The sequence below is a fragment of the Acinonyx jubatus genome, chromosome B4 (assembly GCF_027475565.1).
Source record: "Acinonyx jubatus isolate Ajub_Pintada_27869175 chromosome B4, VMU_Ajub_asm_v1.0, whole genome shotgun sequence".
Classification (NCBI taxonomy): Eukaryota; Metazoa; Chordata; class Mammalia; order Carnivora; family Felidae; genus Acinonyx; species Acinonyx jubatus.
Window position 1 is genome coordinate 61,232,949 of NC_069387.1, and position 22,800 is coordinate 61,255,748.

General features: G+C 40.0%; 2 protein-coding genes across 11 annotated transcripts in view; both read right to left on the reverse strand.

Moving 5' to 3' along the window:
* The window catches only part of OVCH1 (ovochymase 1), an 84,672-nt gene extending 75,563 nt beyond the window's left edge, over positions 1-9,109 (reverse strand). For 4 of the 7 annotated variants that reach the window (XM_053226100.1, XM_053226099.1, XM_053226097.1 and 1 more), the window contains exons 1-5: positions 7,902-9,108; positions 7,615-7,712; positions 6,676-6,845; positions 2,477-2,572; positions 1,475-1,626 (exon numbers count right to left, since the gene is read on the reverse strand). In XM_053226100.1, coding sequence (XP_053082075.1) covers positions 1,475-1,626; positions 2,477-2,572; positions 6,676-6,760 — 333 coding nt within the window. In that variant the 5' untranslated portion in view covers positions 6,761-6,845; positions 7,615-7,712; positions 7,902-9,108. Of the gene's footprint in view, positions 1-1,474; positions 1,627-2,476; positions 2,573-6,675; positions 6,846-7,614; positions 7,713-7,901 lie in introns of all 7 variants that reach the window. The other 3 variants (XR_008300199.1, XM_053226101.1, XM_053226102.1) reach the window with 2 other exon arrangements.
* A 2,910-nt stretch (positions 9,110-12,019) lies between these two features.
* The window catches only part of TMTC1 (transmembrane O-mannosyltransferase targeting cadherins 1), a 275,746-nt gene continuing 264,965 nt past the window's right edge, over positions 12,020-22,800 (reverse strand). For 3 of the 4 annotated variants that reach the window (XM_053226105.1, XM_053226103.1, XM_015074929.3), the window contains 2 exons: positions 22,394-22,471; positions 12,020-17,974 (listed from right to left, as the gene is read on the reverse strand). In XM_053226105.1, coding sequence (XP_053082080.1) covers positions 17,834-17,974; positions 22,394-22,471 — 219 coding nt within the window. In that variant the 3' untranslated portion in view covers positions 12,020-17,833. Of the gene's footprint in view, positions 17,975-22,393; positions 22,472-22,498; positions 22,754-22,800 lie in introns of those variants that run through there. The other variant, XM_053226104.1, reaches the window with a different exon arrangement.

Below are 22,800 nucleotides of genomic sequence, written 5' to 3' on the forward strand. Positions count from 1 at the left end.
ATTAAAAAAAATTAAAAAAAAAAAAAGTATTTCAGCACAACAACAAACAGCACTCATCCCAAAGAGAGAAGTAGTAGAGGCATATATACCCACTGGTTACTATCAATCAACATTTTTTTAATCCATTTTTTTTGCCTCTTCATCATTAGTGTCAAGGTACAGTCTTTTTGCCCAAATGTAACCTCCTTACAATTAGTGCCTGCAATCTTGTTGAGCTAACACTTAATTTTTCTCTTGCCCCTACTTGTTTGTGAACAACCACATGCATGCTGCAACCAGTGAAAGGAGCAGGGGGAATTGACAGGTACATTCTTCCGCTCTACTTTGCCATCTGGAATTGCTAGGAAAGACTGGGTCATATCCAAGCCTACAGCACCAGTGAATTGAGTCAAGTTCATACAATGGCTGAAGGCTCTCAGAACAGAACAGAGGCCTAATTTTGTCCCAGGGGCTATATGTATAGGACTGTTGGTTCTCAGAGTAGAGGATAAAGAACCCATGATTTTAGGATCCTTTCTTTAATAATCCTTCATAATAATGTGGTGTTTTGGGAACATGGGTCAATTCTGTGCCAGACTTAAACCCTCTTCAAAAGGCAGAGAATTGAGGGTTTAACCGCCCACCCCCAAGTATTGCCTCTCAAGGATGCAGACAGGATAAAACACCCTTAATCTATCTGTGTCCCAATTTAGAAAGTGGGATAACTGTAAATTTCTATCTCTTCCCTTCCAAACTCTCCTCGCTCCTTGTCCTGTCACCACCTGCCCCCTTGCTCCAGAACAAAAAAGTCAAGAAATTTTCCAACAGATAATTTTAGGGAGCTTCCTATAGCAGTTTCAAGCTGCTTGCTGGGGAAGAATAAAAACTCCCGACTCCTCCAATTTAAAAAAAAAAAAGTGGTTTCCCAAGTAAATTATCTTCTCTATCTAAAACTTAAAACTCATGTCTTTCACAAATTGGTCTCCTTTTCCTCTAACTTGTGAAGATCGGACTTCTTTATAAGCTATTGTAGTCAGCCTTGGGAGGTCATTCACAACATGTTTTAACCAACAGTTACTATAGCTGTGCCATCTTTGGTCAAACATTGTACAAACATTGCATTCTGCACTCAACACTTAAAAAAAGTCACAATGTTTAACAAAAAGTGGAATGAAAAATAATTCACAGATAGACCTAATCAGATAGAGCCAAAGTGCTCTTGCACCATTGCATTAGGTTGGAAATGTTGAACCCCCCTCCCCATCTTCCCTCCTTCCATCTTCCCAAAAAGAGGGGTGGGGGTAAGAATGGGCACGAAACAGGAAAGAATGCTCTCAGGCCAGGTCAAGTAAACCTTTTCAGTAGAAGCATGGTGGAAAGATGAACAAAAAAAGAATGTTGAAGCAATTATTCCCCAAAAGCAGCTCATGGGAAAAGGCAGAATCCACTATCACTTATATGATACTGAATAACTGGGCTGGCTTATGCTTTTTACCTGACAGGCCTCCTTTTCCCCATCAGGAAAACTGGCACACATCATGGTCCTCCCCAGGAGAGGAAAATTCATACCCGTCAGCACAGAATTACACGTTCTGTTGTCCATGATGGGAAGCTCCACTTCTTGTAGGACATCTGAATACTCTGATGCTGTGGAGATGGACTGATGAGTTAGTCAACAATTGTCCTCACTGAAACAAATCAGTAAGAACCCTACAAGTATAAAACTATTTCAACCATGTTTAGGGGCACCTGGGTGGCTCAGTTGGTTAAGCATCCCACTTCGGCTCAGGTCATGATATCACAGTTTGTGAGTTTGAGCCCCGCTTTGGGCTCTGTGCTGACAGCTCAGAGCCTGGAGCCTACTTCAGATTCTGTGTCTCCCCCTCTCTCTACCCCTCCCCTGCTCACACTCTGTCGGCCTCTCAATAATAAATAAATGTTAAAAAAAAACCCTATTTCAACCATGTTTAATCAAAATGTGGAAGTCCTTTTGTAAGGTGTGAATTATATTCTTTCCTAAAATCAGATATGTGATAAAGGACATTTTTTTATTAGCAGATTTTTTTTAAGGTAATATAGGCAATTGTATCTTTCCTAACCATATACTTCAAGTTTTCCTAAGTGGAAAACTTTAGTCAATAAAGCAGTATTTGTGAAATTCTTAATTTTGAAAAATCATAATATTAAAGACAAGGAAATTTAACTATTGTGACTATTTCCTGATTATCCCTTTACTGTATTCTTCTTCATCTGTCATAGTTACTGCTGGTTTTCTTTTTCTGACACATCATAACCAAAATGGTCAGCAGAAGTTTTATGTTGAGCCTTAGATACAGACATTTTTATGGTGAAAACAACAAGAAATTCTCACTGGATTATAACTCGGGAAAAAAACAAAAACAAAATAGGATAAATATATTACTCGTGGCCACTACAATTTCTGCTTCTAGTGGGCAAAGAAATCTAAAACTACTATATATTTTTTGATGCCTCTTACTCTCTGAAATCTTGCACCATCCACTGGTCATGCAAAGAAGCCCTGCTTCAAATTTATCATCTTTATGGGGAAGACAGATTGGCTGAACAGCAGTTCCTGGAAAAAGAAAATTTTAAGGTTCCTAGATAGGCAAGTGATCCTGAATATATTTAGAAAAGTAACATCCAGTTGTTTTCATGGCTTCTACACTTTCCCTCTAAATATAATATTGATATATATTTTAAGTTTTCCCCTCTCATAAAAAACTATTCCATATTTGTAGAAATTTAGAAAAATGCAGAAAAAGTAAAATAGGAAGAACATAATCCAGTGTTATACACACCACCTTGAGCCTCCAAAACTCACATTTTAGTGTATACACTTGTCCTTTTTTTATTCCTTCCAAGATTTTATTTAAATTCAAGTTAGTCTACATATAGTGTAGTATTGGTTTCAGTATAAGTCAGTGATTCATCATTTACATATAGTACCCAATGTTCATCCCAGCAAGTGCCCTCCTTAATGCCTATCACCGATTTAGCCCATCCCCCCACCTACCTCCCCTCCAGCAACCCTCAGTTTGTTCTCTATCATTAAAAGTCTCCTATGGCTTGCCTTCCTCTCTGTTTTTATCTTATTTTCCCTTCCTTTCCCCTATGTTCATGTTTTGTTTCTTAAATTCCACATATAAGTGAAATCATGGTATCCGTCTTTCTCTGACTTCTTTTGCTTAGCAAAATAAACCCTAGCTCAACCCATGTCATTGCAAATGACCAAGATTTCAATCTTTTTGATGTCTGAGTGATAATATTCCATTGTATGTATATATGTGTATGTATGTATCTTTTTTTATCCATTCATCAGTTCATGGGCATTCCATAATTTGGCTATTGTTGATAGTGCTACTATAATGCTATAAACATTGGGATTTATGTACCCCTTTGAATCAGTGTTTTTGTATCCTTTGGATAAATAATAGTAGTGTAATTGTAGAGTCATAAGACAGTTCTATTTTTAACTTTTTGAGGAACATCCATACTGTTTTCCAGAATGGCTGCACCAGTTTACATTCCCACCAACAGTGCAAGAGGGTTCTCCTTTCTCCACATTCTCATCAACATTAGTAGTTTCCTAACTTGTTAATTGTAGCCATTCTGACAGTTGTGAGGTGGTATCTCATTGTGGTTGTGATTTTTATTTCTCTGATGAGTGATGTTGAGCATCAACATCCAAATTTCTCCAAATTACTCTTTTTTGGAGAAATGTCTGTTCATGTCTTCTGCCATTTCTTAACTCGATTATTTTTGGGGTGTTGAGTTTGGTAAGTTCTTTATAGATTTTAGATACTAGCCCTTTACCCAGTATGTCATTTGCAAGTATCTTCTCCATTCTGTAGGTTGCCTTTTAGTTTTGTTGATTATTTCCTTCACTGTGCTGAATCCTTTTATCTTAATGAAGTCCTAATGGTTCATTTTTGCTTTTGTTTCCCTTGCCACCGGAGTCTAGTAAGAAGCTGCTATGGCCAAGATCAAAGAGGTTGCTGCCTGTGTTCCCCTCTAGGATTTTGATGGTTTCCTATTTCACCTTTAAGTCTTTCATCCATTTTGAATTTACTTTTGCGTATGGTGTAAGAAAGTGGTCTAGTTTTCCCAACAACCTTTGTTGAAGAGACTCTTTTTTCCATTGGATGTTCTTTGCTGCTTTGTCAAAGATTAATTGACCATATAGGCATGCGTCAATTTCTGGGTTCTATATTCTTCTGTTCCACTGAGGGTATACCCTTGTTTCTAAAGGATAGTTTCCCCTAATGGTAATCCAGTACTACTATGTGGCAAGCACTTTTCTAGACTCCAGTAAATTAGCAGAAAGATAAATCCTTTACATACAAGGGTGTGTGTTGGGGTAGCAGGAATGCAAATTATAAATAAAATAACTTATTTGGTTGTTAGGTAATATCACTCCGGAAAAATCAGAGTAGGGTAAAGAAGATCCAAAGTCTGGGGATTAGGGAAGATGGTATGGGAAATGTAGTTTTAAATATGATAGTCATGGCAAGTGCCTTTGAGTAGATAACATTTCTTTTAAGTAGGCTTCATACCTAGCCTAGAACCCAATGCAGGGCTTGAACTCACCACCCTGATATCAAGACCTGAGCTGAGATCAAGAGTCAGACACTTAATTTACTGAGCCACCCAGCTGCCCCTGAGCAGATGACATTTGAGTAAAGCCTTGAAACCAAGTGGTTATCTGAGCAGAAAGTATTTCAAGAAAGTAAGAAACAGAATGGAAAGTCCCTGCAGTGGGATAATGTCATATATGCTTGAGAACAGTTGGCCAGAATAGCTGGAACAGATTAAGGGGAAAAAAAATAGTGAAAAAACAAAAAACAGGCTAGATCTAGGGCTAAGAGGACAGAGATGGCAATTGATAAAAATATTGATTTCCATCTGAGTGTAATGAAGAACCACTGAAGTGTTTCGAACAGAGTGACATAATATAACCTAGATTTTAAAAAGTATTATTCTGGTTGTTAGGTTAATAATAATTAGGCTTTCAAAAGAGAAAGCTAAAAACAATTTAAGAGACCATTAAAATTAACCCAAGCAAGAAAGGATGGTAGCCTGGAACAGGATGGTAAGAGTAGACTGGGTGAGGCAGAAGCCATGGGACTTTTGTGATGGATTAGGTACACAATGTGAGAGAAAGAAGATTTAAGACTGAGTGCAAAGTGTTTAGCTTAAACAACTGGAAGGGCAGAGCTGTCATTCATCAAAATCAAAGGCTATGGGTAAAGTAGATTTAGGATACAGGGGACAAGATTCTGTTTTAAACATATTAAGTTTGAGATGCCTATTAGCCATCCGGGTGGGTGACCAGTAGGCAGTTAGCTATACGACTCCTATTAATCCCAGCAGCATGTGTGATAGGTAACATTTGGGTTAGTCTTCAAGCAGATGGTGTTTACAACCTTGAACCTGGATGAGAATACTAAAGGAGGGCAGATAGAGAAGAGGTCCAGGGACTGAGCACTCCAACAGAGGTCACAAAGAGGAGGAGGTATCATCATAGAAGACTAACAAAGGGTGCAAAAAGAGGTAGGAGGAAAACCAAGGGACTCCTGGAACTCAACTGAAGAAAATGTTTCCAGGGAGAGTATGAGCCAGTCTGTCTAAACTCATGCCAAGTAAGCTGAGGATTGAGAATTTACCTTTGAAATTTAGCAACATGGAGGGCAGTGCCTGTGACAAGAGCAGATTTGGTGGCAGGTCGGGGTGAAAGTCTAACTTGGATGTCTAACAGATATCTCAGACCTAATACACACAATTATGAGAACTGAGGAGAGGAAAACAACATACCTCCCATAAGTGGAACTTCATAGCTTTTCTATAAAGGGGAACAGGGAAAAGGGCAATAGTTTTTTTTTGGTCATAGGTGATGGGAATTCCAGCACCTAACTTGAATGAGGCTTGCTTGCTCATGATCACAGATCCTTCAGGGAACCTTCCATCCAGAGCCAAGATTCAAGCAGGTAAGTTTCCTGATACCCTCACTTTATGTGCCTTATCTCTCTCTTTTTTCCCCCTGTCTTTCAAAGCATCACCTGTTGTGAAGTCAGGGGTTACAGGGGAGACACAGATCAGATTCACCTATCCCCCACCTCTCCTGCCATATAGGCTCCTTGCATGACAAGTTAACGCTCTAGGTTCTTAAAGATCAATGGGATGCCTCAAGGGAAGTGGCTTCTTTCAATGCCTGGCCAATTCTTCTAGATTTGTGCTCCTTCATTGTTTTGGGTCACGGATCACTTTACTTTTTTGCATTAAAAACAAAAAGATTTTAAAAATTTTTTTCTAAAATGTTTAGATTACCTGTGCTCAGTGTCAGATATCTAGTCCATAATGAGGAGAGAAAGAAGTCTCTGAAAACATTTTCAAATGTCCCAAAGTCCCAGGCTGGAGCTGAGTATAAGTCTAGAATATAGCCCAGTCAAGACAAAAGTCTTAAAATGCAGATTAAGTTAAGCATACAGAATTTGTGTCTGGGACTTTCAATCTTTACAGTGCTTTTAACATATGTTATAAACAAAATTTTAAGAAGGACAAAACTTAGCTATTCTAATAGTACCAGATATACACAGAAATTAATTGTTAACTGGTACAGAATTAATAAAGCACACTTTTCTCCTACATTTTTAAAATATGCTAACCCCCCTTACTTACCAAACTTGACTTTGTGTTTCAAATACAGCAGTGCAATATCAGAGCTCATATATCCAAGTCTGTTGTACTCAGGATGGATAACCATTTTTGAAACAGGAATCTTCTGTTCCTGTTTACCCTCTGGAAAGAGGTTGTGCCCCCCAGTCACAGTCAGACTCTTAATTTGCTTCCTAAAACCAAAGAAAAACGTTCCAATAAGTATAGCTGTTGCCCCCAGGAAAGACGGTCTTGTTTTCACTCACTTAAATGAAAAGTGATTAATGTAACTTGAAGCATTTCTAAGTCTTCATTTCTAAGTCTTTATTAATGATTACTACCAACTATCATAAATGCCTATAAATTATAGGGATCTGTAAAGTCACGGCTTTCCATCAGAGTGTTCACATTCTGTGAACCCTTTCCCCTCTCAACAATTGCAGTTCTGCAAGAAATATTTAAGAGCAGCCTCTTTTTCTTTTTTTGTACTAGTCTATATATGCTCTGTCATTTTTAACAAGATACAAAAGTTGTTCCTAGAACTGTCCTTTTCTTATTATCAGCATCTCTCTTAATCTGGCTAAGTATCAGTTCTTTTCACAGTATTCTTTTCCTCCTAATGACTGAAATTCGTATTATTAAAACGTTGGAGCCTCCATTTAACAATAAATGTCAATAATTTATTAGAACAAGTAACCATCGGCCCCACCTCACCACTAACTCCACAAATTATAGAGGACATCTAGGATCTCTGGGGTCTCTAGTTAGTAGAGTAGGAGGCACAGGAAATCTTGAGACAGATAAAGGTTTCCTGGGATCAGGAAGGTCAGTGAGTGGGTGGACGAGGTGGAAAAATTCAGAAAGGGATGGGGATTGAACTTTGCAGGGTATTTAGAGCTTCAAATCTCTCAGTCCCATTGCTAGGAGCCAAGGTTTGATAAGTAATGGAAATCCACAACTTACTCATTGAGGCCAACCAAGCAGTGTGCTGCTGTAACAACCAGATCATCTTGGATCAAGCTTCCTGCACAGAAGCGGTGCTCACCTAATTTTAGGGAGACCTGCCGAGAAGAAAAGTATGAACACAACTAATATGCATCTCCCCGTGATGTCATCTCCTTTAGAAACACTTGAAGTCAACTCTCCTTGTATAACATTCTTAAGTTACCGATACAATTGGTTAGGAAGAGATTTCCCCCGAAGTAAACTTTTTGGCAGACAGGGTTGAATGGGCTTAAGAGAAAAATCACCTGTTAACCAGAGCTGTGATATTGGAAACCAGAAGAAAACGTCAGCATTTCTCATTCAAGAGCTCAGTGCTTTGGTTATCCTGACCTGCCACGGTTGTCCACCAACTGCTGAATCCCTCCAGCGAGTACTTCCAGAGAAGAACCCAGAATCCAAGACAGTTGTCCTACGTTCGACATCAACAGCAGGGATCCCACACTTCAGCCCTGTGTGTGAGAGAGAGCACCTGTGTGTGTGGGCACGCACCCGGAGCACCTCAGGTCAGGATTCCCTTGATCAAGACTCCACCTTCAGATTTTCCTGGCCTCACACAGATGTTCTGATATCACCAAGCAGCAGACTATCCCTCTTTTTTTCTCAAGATACTCCCAAGACTATCCCACAATTACCCCATGTTGACTAGAACTTGCCTCAGGACTCCCCTGCCTCTTTATAGCCTGAGCTGCCTTAGGGAGTCCCCGGGGGCTTGGCGGGGGGGGGGGGGGGGGGGGGGAAATAGGATGAGCTCGCTTTCCCTCTGGGGATCGATTTGGGGGTTACTCTGGGAGGGTGAGCATTACGTAAATTAGGTGGTCATAGAACACCATTTGTTACTCAGAAAAGAGACATTTGGCTTTAAGCTACTTCTAATTGGCGATTGTTCCGTGGAGAAGGCGCCTTAGCATAAGTGCCTAAAGCCTGGAACTCCAGAATCCAAAGAATTTCCAAAAGAAAACCTGGCGCAGGCCGGTCTTTGGGAACTTCTGGGCCTGTACCGGCCCCTCACCCTTCCCTCTCCGTGGCCGAGGGAGTAAGGAAGTCTCTCTCCCTCGCCAGCACTCAGCCCTGGGCCGCAGCCTCGGCGCCCAGGGTCCGGGGTCCGGGCTCACCTAGGCCTTGGGGGAGGCCGACGGCGAGCAACAGCAGCAGACCCGCCCCGGCCAGCGCCCGCATGGCCCCCACGCGCCGGGACTCCGCCCCGCTTCCTCCGCCGCAGCTGCGGAAAGCGGCGACAGCAGCGAGCCCCACGGAGCGCCCGCCGCGCTCTTCACTCCTGCGCGGGCGCCAATGAGCCGCACCTGCGGCGCCGTCCGGCTCACAGCTGTCTCGGCCCGAGCTCAACCCACGCGCGGCCGCCCCACGTTTCACAGCTACCCGCCTTCTGGCCTCGAGGTGGTCGCCGCTCACAGGTGTGCAGAGGGACCTACCGTCAGATCCAGGTGATCTGGAATCTGATCAATGGCCTGGAATCTGATCAGTGGCCTGGAATGCTCAGCGCCAGGGAATTCTGGCCCAGACCAGGGAGTGTGGCCCAAACCCAGAGGCGAGGAAGCCCCCGACTCCTGGAAGCTTACTGAGGCATTAATAGCACTGCCCCTACTTCTAACAAGCTTGTGGAAGCCTTTGCCATTCAAGAATTTCAAATAGAGTGGGTATGAGAGAGCTGGTTTACGCTGTCATCCCTTTTCCGGGTGGTTGTGTCATTAGCTTCAGTGGAATGGGCCAAAGCTGTAGGATCCATCATTTACGATCATTAAAATGAATTCATCGGTAATACTATCATGTCAGCATTATTTCCCATAAATATTACTTTGTAATATGTTAGCTTGAGGTTGAGAGAGGAACAAAGCCAGAATTTGTAATGTATGTATGTTTCATCAAAAAAATTAGAGCAAAGCTCGTGGACATTCTATATGTAACTAACAGCAATCTCCTAGGCCCAGTTGTCTTCTGTGAAAAATAGAAATAAAACCTCCTTAAGGTAGGAGGTATACAGATTAGGGAGATAGGCAGTGGACAGATGGACAGGAAAACAGAAGATAGTCAAGGTGGAGGGAATGCAGGTACACACAGGTGAGAATCAGCTGGGGCAATGACCCCTGTAACTGTAGAAGGTAGCAGAAGATGAATGGGCACCTTTTGGTGAAAAGCTAAAAGAATGTAATTGGCCCTGAAACTTGAAAGTCTCCTTCTTATCTCATGAACCTAAAAGGGGTTTCTCGGATTTCTGTGTCCCATCTTACAACATTAAGAAGCATTGTCCGATTAGAGGCACATGTGGTTAAATTGGTAGAAACTAAAGTAAAAACATTAGTTCCTCAGTCACACTAGGTATATTTCAAGGGCTCAATAGGCATCTGTGGCTAGCGCCTACCATATTGGAGAGCAGATACAGGATACTGCCATCATCACAGATAGTTCTATTGAGAACTGCTCTTGAGAATAAATAGCAAGCACCATTTTATTTATTTATTTTAAATAAAGACGCCTTGGATAACAGTTTTAGTAGATGACTCCTGGGTTTGGGGCCTGGGTGTCCAGGGGACAGTTGGGAGGGAGCTCAGTAAGGTAAGCAGCCTTTCTGTGAAAACAAAGCCCTGCACCACCAGGGCTCCACGCTTGAGGACTGCAAAGGAAATCCGCAGGTATGGTGGCTGCCTGACCAATGCCGCTCACCACCTCACCTTTAAAGTTTGCTTTCACTGTAGTGATCTTACAAGGATTATCAGAGCCATCCCTTGCCCCAGGGGTAAACTACTCTCCAATAAAAGCTCAGACCCTCCGGATGGACCCAAATACCTCTTTCTTCTTAGCAAGGAGTCAGATTAAAACCATTACAAAGCTGTTACCAAACAAAATGGGAGAGGGAAAGAAAAATGCTCATGTGATGTGCAAGTATAGTTGGACCCACAGTATTCAAGTTCATGGCTAACCTTTACATGGGGCCTGCAGACTCCGTCAGTTTGCACTCTTCTGCACATGATGCACACACAGCTTTGCAGGATATTTAGTGATTTCTTTCATACCCAGAAGTCTCCATGGGGTTGGGCATGGTCTCATTTCCTGTTACAGAACAGCTCTCTTTGTTTCCAGAGTTCAACACTCACAGCCTGAAGTGAGACCTTGTCCTTTTATGAGGATTGGTCCCTTATAGGCCTACCAAAATAATGCTTTCCCATTAAATAGGAAAAGAGCTATTCAATATGAATTGTACACCTATTTGATAGGTTGTTCATTTTAAATTTGCTAGTAAGATGATGGTTTAAGTATAAGTTGAGTTTGTGGTGATGTCACAGCATCTAAATGGAAATATTCATACACACACGTAAGGGAAGGATGTCAAGAAGGGACAGTGGGCTGAACTATCCCAGATTGGATTTGTGATGTATGAGAAATCTGCCTTTAATGTGAACATATCTTCATCATGGCAGGATACTCTCCTATTGGAGGCCTTCCAAGACCCTTAATGAAGCCCCACCTCTAAGGATAGTTGTACAATTAGGAGTGTTAGTGACTCACCTATGAGCAATGAGCAAATCATGGGCAGATAATGTTTTGTGTAAAAAATTTTTCCCATCCAGACTAAACCACTGATGTAAACTCTAGAACCCTCTCCCATGTCCCACAAGGGATTTTGCACTAAGATTCAGCACTAAGGGGATTACTGGTGACCTCAGAAACAGCAATTACTTGCATGTTTGTTGCAGGGACAGATCACTATGAAGCAGAGAGAATGTGAAGGATGGAGGTAGAAAAAACAGGTGAAGATAATTCACTCAAATAGTTTGGCTGAGAAGGAAGAAAGACATGGTAGCAGCTAGAGATGAAAAGAAATACAGAAAGGACTTCATTTTTATTTCCAAATAATTTTGATGGTGGCTATCGGTATATGTGTTTTAAAATAGAAGAGAATTCACAAGAGCCAGTAGAAGGAAGAAGTTAAAGATGAAAAAGAGAGGTTAAGGGATGGGATGAAGCTTCACAAGAGGCAAAATCCAGAGCCTAGGGCCCTCTTCTTCCACTGTAGTAATAGGAGCGGGAAGAATTGAGTACAGGTGAGTTTGTAGAATGAGTATAGGATACTGAGAGAATATCTGTTTTCTACTTTCGTTTATTCTGTGAAGAGGTGAAGACATCTACTCAGCAAGATGAGAGGAAGAGATCAGGACTGCATAAGGACTGAAATCGTCATTGTGAGGTGTGCAAAGGAGCAGACATGAAGCACACAGAACAATGCAGTGAGTGAATGAATGAATGAATGAATCAGGGAAGGAAGGAAGTTTTTTTTCTTTTAAAGCAGACCCATCTAGTGACATGGATTTCAATGGGTACTAATCACAGAGCACTTGAGAGACTGAAAGAGACATAATTATTTTCATTATATTTTATATAAAATAAACATTTACATAAATTTTATTTTGGAAAGACCTAGGCAAAGTGTACATAATTGGACTTAAATGGGAGAAATACTTTATGGGAAGTAGATTTCTAACTGGCACAGCAAAAGTAACAAAAATGTACATTTATATACAACTGATCAAAGTAGGAAACAAAACCATGAACAAAGAACAGGCTGCAAGACATTTTCTCCCTGATAAAAGGAGGGATCTGCAAGGCAAATAATTTCCACGTTAGAAAAGCAAGCCATGGCTTCTACAGATATTTTAATTCCTTAGGAGGAAATTTTTAAAAATACTTTTTCCCCAGAAACATAACAAAATCACTTCATTTTCATGTGTACAGACTGCAAAATAAGAGGAACTGTCTCTGCCATGTTAAAGCACTTGGGCAGTGCAGTCCCTTTTATGGTTGTTTGTGTATGTGTTTTGATGCGGTGATTATCTTAAGAATTTCTAAAATGAAGGGCAACACTAATCAGTTATCTCTTCGATGTAAAGGGCTTTCAATCTGGATTCAGGAGACACTTAGAGCTTGACAGTTTCACAGAACGAACTAGTCTCTCACTGGGTGATAAACATGACTGAAACACCAGGTAGCCTGCCCAGGGTGAGGCAGTTCCTCCGGGGCAGTACAGGTCTACCACCCAGATTTCCAGATTCTTGGACTGGTGCACCCCTCTTTGGGCTAGCAAGGCAACCCCAAAAGCATGTTATACACACTGGAAACTTCCCAATGTGACATAAATACACTCCACTTGCACCACTTGAGAATGGGAAGAAACTCCGGGATTTCTGGACATAGACATGTCTTTCCATTTTGGGGTAAATGATGATCTACACTTACAAACTAATCGTGACCATATATTGTGATGGACACTGATTTTACAAGCTACATGCCTTAAAAGATTTTAACTGAAAGGATCTTTGGTGATAAAAAGAACACATTTTTATATGAGCCATTTGACTGACATGAATATCATCAATTCTGTTGCATCATTTTATTTTGCTGATATTAAACCACTCCTTTGATTATAGTTATTTTATTTCTTCCCTTTAAGTTAATGGCTCCTAAAAACAAAAATAATGGAGGAGGTGCTATTTTTTGAAGAACTGTTCAACATAATTTTTTACATCAAAACTTCAAGAATAATTATAAAAGTTATGTTTCCTTGTGTGTGTGTGTGTGTGTGTGTGTGTGTGTGTGTGTGTATTTGGCATAGTAAGCTTTTATCTTAATTGCAGCCTAAATGCAAGATTTGATAGGTCTTTACTCTTTTAAAATGCCAAAAGATGTCAGATAATTACATTTTGTCATCATTGGGATACCAACATGCCATTTAATCAAAGTAAATGTGATCTGGAAACTAGGTGAAATATTAAAAACAAACAAACCGCCTACAACTACATTTGCCTTGATTGTTGTTACTAATATCCTATAGGTTGATTAACGTAAGAGGCAAATCCTTAACACATCAGAGCAAAAGTTTTTTCGTTTTCCCCTCAAAAACTGATTCTAATGAGTACAATTAAGAAATAATTAACCAAAGTTTACATGTGTATAACCAAAAGAGAGATGTAGGTTTAGGAATATACTCTATGCCATGAACACCTTCTGAGTTTTACATACTGGGTGACTTGTCTGGTGTATACAAATGCCAATTCCTCTCCATCTGAGGACCAAGAATTCTAAAAATGTAAGGTCAAATTATAGTCCAACTGCCACAAGTGCAAATTACCCTACCCAACCGACCTGTCTGTCAGTCTTGAAACAATAGTCTCAACCAATCAACTGTGCCATAAATTATTCTTTAGAATTCTTTGGCTCATTGTAGCCTAGATTTAAAAGCACAACTTGAGAAGGGCTATAAAAGTCCATTAAAGTTGTTAGCCCACAGTGGTTCCGCAGCCTAGCTGCATATTAGCATCTTAACCTGGGCAGCCAGCATCTCAGAGATTTCCAAAGGTCCCCAGGTGATCCTACAGCCCAGCCAGGCTTGAGAGCCGGTATGTGTGAGGGATTAGTTCTCAACTATCAGCTGAATGTGGCTCGTCAACCTGAGGGGCCTGGAATGTTTAATAGAGACAGTAAGAAACCACACATTTGTTTTTATTCCCCCTCCAATTATAGCTTTTGTAGGTGGGTTTGTATAGAACAGTTTGGATTTTCTCATTTAGTCCCATTGAAGAGCAGTTGCCCAGAAGCATCGTGCAACCACTATAAACCCCTGCATCAGATGAGGTATGACCTGTGACAAATGTCAGAGTCTCATGCTAGGGGCTGTGAAGTATTATAGGAAGTTGTAATTAAAGTGCCAACAGTCCTCTTTGTTTTATGTTAGACCTCAAAACAAATAAGCCCAAAAGAATATATCTCAGGATTCCCTAAAATAAAATTTCCTTTCCTCCAAGGCATTTGAATCTTTGGTTTAGTTTACCTATGTTACATCACGGGACCATGTTTTATGAATACAGACTGAAAACATCTGGATCATTTAAAAAATTCTGAATAATTCTTAGGGTTGAAATAAACTGGTAAAGCCATTGTCATGGTTCCTGTGTCAAGGGACTGTCATTTCCTGGGAATTTTAAAGACAAGGAGAACTGGTTCTAGGTAGGACAGAAGGACAGGTTAGATAGACTGGCAGTAAGAGGGGAACAGACGTACACAAGGAACTTGAAATGTAGCTGAGAAAAAAAAGCAAATGCTGCCCAGAGTAACACAGTCACAAATAAAACTGATCACCAGATCAAGTGTTCACCCAGACTAAAGCAACTCCTGTCTTGTCCTCAGTCAACTTCCCTCCCGCTGAGGATACCCTACATATTTAAGGGTCCAGCACAAAATGGAATTGCTGGATTCGTCGTTCAAAAATTATTAAGAATTTCAAGCAGAGCCTTTGACCAAGCATGGGTGCCTGAGTGCAGGACCCTGAGGGGCCACATGAAGTGCATGCTCATGAAGCTGGCTCTGAGACTCCATCTCAGAAAGGGCTATCAACTCTCATGCCAAGCATGCTTTTATTAAGGGCAATCTAGATAGATCTCCATGACTAGCCTGCTTTTATTGATAAGAATGAATATTATTTTCATGTTACAAGAACCAAATAAAAATAGTTATAAAATACACTTAATATCTTTGAAAAATAACATGTGATTTATTTTCTTATAGGCACTATTTAACTATGAAAACTATTTCATTGGCTACATCTCAGTGACATTATTAAATCAGGATAAAAATATCTGACCCAACAAACAGTGCTTACTTTTAATGTTCAAAGAGTTGCCAGTGTGTGCACACAGAATGAGGCAGAGTGATAGTGAGAAGGGGAGGGGGAGGAGGGACAGAATGAAAGGAGAGATTGAGGGGAGGGGGAGAGACAGAGAGACAGGAAGACATGGGGAGAGAGAAAAGCACCCAAAAGAAGATAGAAGAAGTCTCCTGAAGGTCATGTGACCCCTTCCCTTAGAAACTTTTACACTTTGACTGCCATTTCAATTATTCCCACTAACGGACCCTCATACCTTTAGCAGCACTTCAAGTAAGGCTGAGAAAAAAAAAGCTTTTCAAAACTTGGGGCTTAGTCTTTTCCATTAATTTCCTTAAGTGTGAGTTTTGGTTACAGGTTATTTTAAAAAGTTGTGATTAGAGTCTTAGATACTGTTTTTAGCTAGGCTTATGCTTTTCAATTTGGGGGTGGGCTGATCATTCAAAATAAACTCTAGTACATTTCTTGGCCTTAGGACTACACAAGTATAATTTTGAAGACAAGAAAAATATTTTAAATAAAATTTTGGAAAAGGTTATGATATCTAAGGCTAAAAGGACTATTAGAAACCGAAGATCATAGTGGTAATACATATATTATCGGATTACTGATCCATACAAATACATGTATGCCAATTCAAATTCTGTAATCCTTTGCATTTAAAGTATTCCTTCCAACATCCCTTTCCAAAGAAGTTTTTTTTAACTAGACTTACCTTGACAAAAAGATAACAACATAGAGGGGCAGTGTTTCCTGATACTGTGTTGAGAAGAAACAGACTTTTTACCCTGCCCTGGTCTGAGCACGTGAAATCTGAGTGCCTTCAGGCTACTATATGTTTAGGCCACCTGGCCCAGGGCTGTGAACAGCACTTGGTGGTTGTTCTTCCTCCTCCTTCTCCCCTTCTTCTTCTTCTTCTTCTTCTTCTCCTCCTCCTCCTTTTTTTTAAAGGTTATGATGATGGCCAAATTAGAATCAGGTGCTCCAATTTCTTCACTTCCAAAATATATTACCACCCAAACACTGATGTCTGATTCTTAATTTCTTTAGCTTCAGCAAGTGAATAATCAATACAAAATTTTTGAGGGGCTGTTAAAACTTAACTACTTTGTAATTCAGATTTGTAATTTTTGTATGATCAGTTCTGAAAGCTACTATTAAAACCAGTATGTACAGGAAAAAATGTGTGTACACATATATATTAAATATTTTATAAGTTATGAAATAAATAACAATAAAAAACAAAGGCCAAATTGTAAATTCAACTTTGCTACCTCCATCTTTTAAATATAAATATATATTTTTTAAATTACAAATTGAGATTTTTTCCCCTAGATTTTTTCAGCATTCTCCATGAAATCTCCAAAATTATAAATACAGAACCAAGAACTCCAAGTTTCCATCACTCATGTTCTAAGCGCAGAATTCTCATTGAGACCCAGTAGACAAATCAATAGAGCTCGCTTTCCATCTGTTTATAGTCTGTGAAGATTTCTGTGATATACTGTAAAGATTTGTCAATGGTTAAATATAGTTTTCAAAAAAATAATAAATCTCTGGATGACTGAACGTTAAGATAACAAAGTAGAACATTTCTCTTAGTTAATATCTTTAATATTTCTCATGTAGAATATACTATTTTTTCTCCACCAAAATAACAATATATGTGGAGGCAGAAACATTTATGATTCTAAAAGCACTTCTGAAATCTTAGAGCAGAACCACTACTCTAGTAATACTTGTAATAAAATTAAAATAATCTTAAACATTTCCATAAAGAATTAGGGGTACCAAGATCCTTGATTTTCCCCTAGGGATAAGAATACACATACACAATTCCAGAAGCTTCCTTTTTTTGATATATTAGGCAACAGGAAAAGATTGCATCAGAGTGGAATTTAATTTACTCTTCAATTGGGCTCTAGGGGGATTATCCCCAGGGGAATATAGGCAGCGCTCACTTAACAAGAGCCCTTTCCCCCATATATTCCAGAAGATTCTACACAAACTATTACTCATCTCCAGTTCTGGAGAATTCAATGAGCTACGTCTTGGTGGAATTTCCCAAATGGTTATCCCAGAGATTTTATTCTCTTTGAAAAAACTCATTAAGAAGAGCTGCTCTCCCTTCATAGCATTTCAAGCCCCTATATTTCTGGGACATAAAAGTCTACACTAAGAGATGGAATTAGCTTCTCAGGCTGGGAAAGCAGAGAAATAGATGAAGGGAAATCTGGAATTAAAGCCAACAAAAATCTGCAAAACGTGTAGTAGTTGTTTTCCTTCCTCTCAGGCCTAGCTCTTGCTTGCTCTTTCTGTCTTCTTCCATGGAAATGAAAGTCCCTCAGCACAGAGGTGCCAGCAGGTGTCCCTAAATGTGCCCCCCTGAATGCAGGGAGACAGGAAAGCTTCTTTGTTGCCCCCCTGCTGCTGTGAAAGCGAGCCTGCATCACTTTTTCCTCTTCCAGAGGCACCAGCACTGTCCCTCGAGACTGGTTCCAGTGCTGCTTATGTTTGATCCCTTTCTCGAACTTCTTGTAATCGTTTTTCTAGGCGATCCAGTTTGGCGAGATTTTCCTGCAGCAGTTTGCTGTCTGGAACCAGCTGTAAGGCTCTCTCATAATAAGCTCTTGCGGACACATAGTTTCCCTGTGGGGAAAAGAAAGGGAACAATGATCTATTCTGACCCACTGGAATGCTCTTGGAGAACAGGGAGACTGGGAAACAGACCTTCTGGCCCAGTTGAACACATATGTCCTCAGAAGGAACCCCTGACTGCATGGGCAATTTTATCCTTATCTGTTGGTGCTTTTGGAGAATCCATTTGTTTTAAGTACCAGGCCAGCTGGAGAATGTGAGGGATGAGAGTTATAGTGTAAGGTGAAATGGCAAAAAAAACAGATTTTCAATTCTACTAATGTAGGGCATGAGGCTGTCATTTCATAATGGAACTATTCCTTAGTAATCACATGGAGCCATGACTAGACATTCAGAGAGAGAAAGAGGAGAGAAAGACGGAATGGAGGGAGATCTGTGGGAAATGTTTTTGAAACTGCACAAGTTGTGATGATTAAATAGAAATCCACTGTAACTCTTTAGTGGTAGAAGTTATTTGCATCTCCAGCTTAAGACATAAAGCAACTTTTGCCTAATACAGGCTGTAATGGAAATGTAAGTTTTTATGTAATGAAAAGAACTTATAGGAATATGAGGTTAAATTTACCCAAGGCGTGTGACAATACGTACCTGCTGGATCCTCTTAAAGCGGGAAGGAAGGCACGTCACCCTGGACCTGCTAAAGACACCTATCACCACCCTCTGTTGACCCCTATCTGCTTTGTTCAATGGCTTTCTAACTGGAAACCATGTGTGCCCCGTCCCAGATGGTTCTGAGCAAATTAGTCACAATTCTTGTTTTCCAGGCCCATTTCTGCAACTAAATTTTACCTTCCTTATTTGGTCCACCCTCTTTCAGATCCGGGTCCTGCCATGTCTCCTAAGTATGACTGTTAGTGTTCTCTCCATTCCCCCAAATTTCAGTTTGCTCTATTTTATGCTCAATTACAGGTCCATGTGGAAGAAAACCGGTTACGCTCTGAATTCCCATCACAATTTAAAACAGCATTTCTAAGTGAAAGTACTAGGTCGCGACTAGCAACTAATATTCACTGAATGCTTAACTATCTTCCAGCTGAGTTAATACATGTTAAGAGCTTGGACACTGCCTGGCACACAGTGAACACTCAATCTGATGCTACCATTGTTGTCATTATTAAAAGACCATCCAGGTTTATGCAGACACTGTCCACTTAGAGCACTTGCTCGCCATAGTGGTGAAAAGGAGGGTGGAAATGGCAGAAAAGGAAAACATTTCTGATTATTAACCTTGATTCTCCCAAGAGGCTAAACAGAATTCTGAACAAGTGAGAACCTGGGTTTGCTACATTCAATTATTATTTTTTTCAACTCCAGCATTTAACTTCCAAGTGTCTTGTGATGTGTATCAGGCTTAGCACACACATGCAGATGACTGAACATGTGTGCTCTCAAAATATACTTGTACTTCAGCTGACCTGGAAGTTGCTCTTCCAAGAGTTTTCCCTGAATTTAGCCCTCAGTCCGGTGCGTTAGCATTTCCTTCTTTGATTACCAGCTTTCTTTATCCTTTCATATAAAATGTACTCCTAGAGTTATCTTTTCTTCCTCAAATTGCTCTTTTCTTGATTAAACTGGAAGCCTTATTTTTACTCTTTGAAAGTTATATCCCTTGATTCAATTCTGAGATGCTAAGGTAGCAAATCCGAATGATCTGATTTCTAGGAATGTGCTGTCTACACTATGGGAGTCACTGACCCCACATGGCTATCTAAATCGAAATCAATTATGATAAATTTAAAAACGCTACAGAGAGGGAGGGAGGCAAACCATAAGAGACTCTTGGATACTGAGAACAAACTGAGGGTTGATGTGGGGTGGGGGGAGAGGGGAAAGTGGGTGATGGGCATGGAGGAGGGCACTTGTTGGGATGAGCACTGGGTGTTGTATGGAAACCAATTTGATGATAAATTATATTCAAAAAAAAGAATTCAGTTGCTCAGTTGCACCAATCACATTTCAAGGGCTCAACAGCCACATGGGCCAGTGGCTGCTGCCTTGGCCCATGCAGATACAGAGCATTTCCATCATAGAGAGGTCTACTGCACAATGCCATTCTAGAAAATGTGTATTCTTATCATAGGTCAGTACTGAAAATAGTACTCTGATGCAATTGTGTGTTTATAAAGAATGTATTTTAGATTTTTATTCTATCCACTCCATCCTTTATAGAGCTTCATAATAATTATCTTTTATTACCAAGCAGTATAAACAAGAGACAACTCTCTTCTCATCTCTTCATGCTGCCTCCTTGCAAAGCCTTATTCCAACTGGCAACCTCAGTACCCTAAGCTTCACCCGGGCTCGGGGAAGGAGTGAACCTGGGATGGCTGACACTGATGGGAGCACTCTGCTACTAAGGGATAACTTTCTGCAAAAAGACAGAAAGCTAACGATTGCTCTTTAGGATCTCATGATAATACTCTTGCATCCTAATGGTGGCATCTATATGACCACATCCCAATCCACATTTACACTGGATTGCATCGTATGAATTCACTGATATGAGGCCATTTTTAAACTCCAAACATGGCCATTTTATATTGTTTAACCTAATACGTGATGTTTGCAGAGATGAAAAACTGCATAAACTAATTTTTAATCTTGTGCTCATTACATTTTAAAGTCATACACTTAACAGATCTTTCTTCAACCTCCAGACACCTTTTTAGGGGAAGTACCTCTAAATGGAAAGCATGGATTCACTTGTTAATCTGAGAGTCCAATGAATAGTCCAATGTACTATTATCCCTGTATTTCCAGACTTTCTGGAAAAGTCTTGAGTATATTTATTGGACTTTTTACATTAACAGGGGAACCCAGCTGCTTTAAGTTGCAGACACACTCCCATCTAAAAACATACTGAGCGTGCATTATTTTAAAATGTAACTATTTAACATGCTATTTAACTATTTAAAATTATGTTACTATTTGAAAAGTAAGTTCATCCTGTTGGACACCCTAGAAAATCATTAAGATCAGAGCTCAGGTTATTCTGCCCTGATAAATGTCATGTTTGGATTCGCCATCCATGTTCTTCTATTAGACCACGGCTGTCAGTCACAGAGTAACTATCCCATTTTTGCCTTCCAGTTGCATAATCATGAGTCACCTTTTTGTTTTGTTGTGTTTTTGAGAATGACCAGTTTCCATTTAATAGTGAACCCTATTAGGCTTTTGTCTAAATCCTAATCACTATATTGTTATTTTATCAATATAAAGACAGGTAGAAGCCTGGAAATAGGTTAGCTAAACAAGAGTGATCCTTTGAAAACATGTCAGACCATGGCATTTCTCTGCTGAAAGTCCTCCAAGGACCCCAGTTCATTTGGCATGGCATAAAAGCCAAGGACCCTACAATCCCCCTTCAAGGCTCTGCATGTTCTGGGCCTGTGTCTTCTTTGACTCTGGCTTCTACCATTTCATCTTACTTGCCTCCTGCCTGTTCTTCAAACACAGCTGGTACTATCATACCTGAGGACCTTTGCACATGCTCTTTCCCTGTTTTGCCTCACGGTTTGTTCCCTTCAGTTCTCTACTCAAAATAACTTTTAAAGTAAGGCCTTCCCAGCCACCTTAATTTTAAATTTCAGCTCTTACCCCATGTCACTTCCTATCCTCTCTCTCTCTTTTTTTCTCCATAGCACCATGATATATTTTATATATGTATGTATGCATGTATGTATTTATCTATTACCAGTCTCCCCTACTAAACGCTAGCTTCATGAAGACAGACATTTTTGTCTTATTTGTTCAATGTTCTATTTCCAGTGCTCCCAAAAAGAGTACCTGGCACATAGCATGCTCTGTATACATGTTTGTCAAATGAATGGATGAACGAGTGAATGTGAGTCTTTGAGTTCATTAGTTACAGACAGCAGTCCTCCCCAGGTCATTTTTAATGCTTCTCTCAAAGGTAGCTTTTTCTTTTGGAAGAACAAAAAACCCACAAGTAAACAGCCTTGTGTTTCAGTAAAAGATTAGGGGGTGAAAGGCGCATTCGATACAAGAAATAGTAAAGTGATATGTAAAGTAACACTGTAGTCTTGACCGTGAGTTAAACTGTAGGACAATGAGCTACGCTAAGTTCCAACAAGGACTTAGTTCACATAAGCAGATTCCACTTGCTGTGCAATGATACTTCTCCTAAGTGCACACGATTTTCTTTATGTTAAGTAAAATCATGGGATTTAATTTGTATAGATTTATTTTTAAAATGGTTTCATGATATTCAATATCACGATAATACAAGATGAACGTAACTCCTAATTTCACTTTTAAACACCTATGTTTTTGGTATTCAGACAACTCAAAGAGGGAATAAACAATACTTTCTCAATCTTTCGAGAGAAAAGACAGAAAGAGTAAGCGCAAAGAAAAGCCAGTCCACACGGAAGTGAATTATTCTCCTACCTTGATGTGTTGGATTCCACCCATGTTCATCCAGGCCTGTGCTTGATCTGGATTCAGTTCCACGGCTGCTTTGTAGCTCTAAACATATAAGAAACATCTTCAGGCTGAGGAACGAGAACCCATGCTTCGTGCTACAGACGTGGAAACCACTTTCTTCACCAGTGAGAATTTAAATGGTTAATACAATGAAAGCAGACACCACTAGCTCACAGGTGTTCCCGTTTATTTCAATTATGTTTCAAAATGGATGATTCGGAAGTGGAGGAAACTGAACTGTGTGATTTGCTTGCAGAGCCTGAGGACACCTGTGGGGAATCCAGGTGGTTTGATTATGGTGCATCATTTCCCTCTGGTCTTGATCTGCAAGAAAACTGCTTTGGCCTTAGTCACTGTAAACGGAGTTTGTA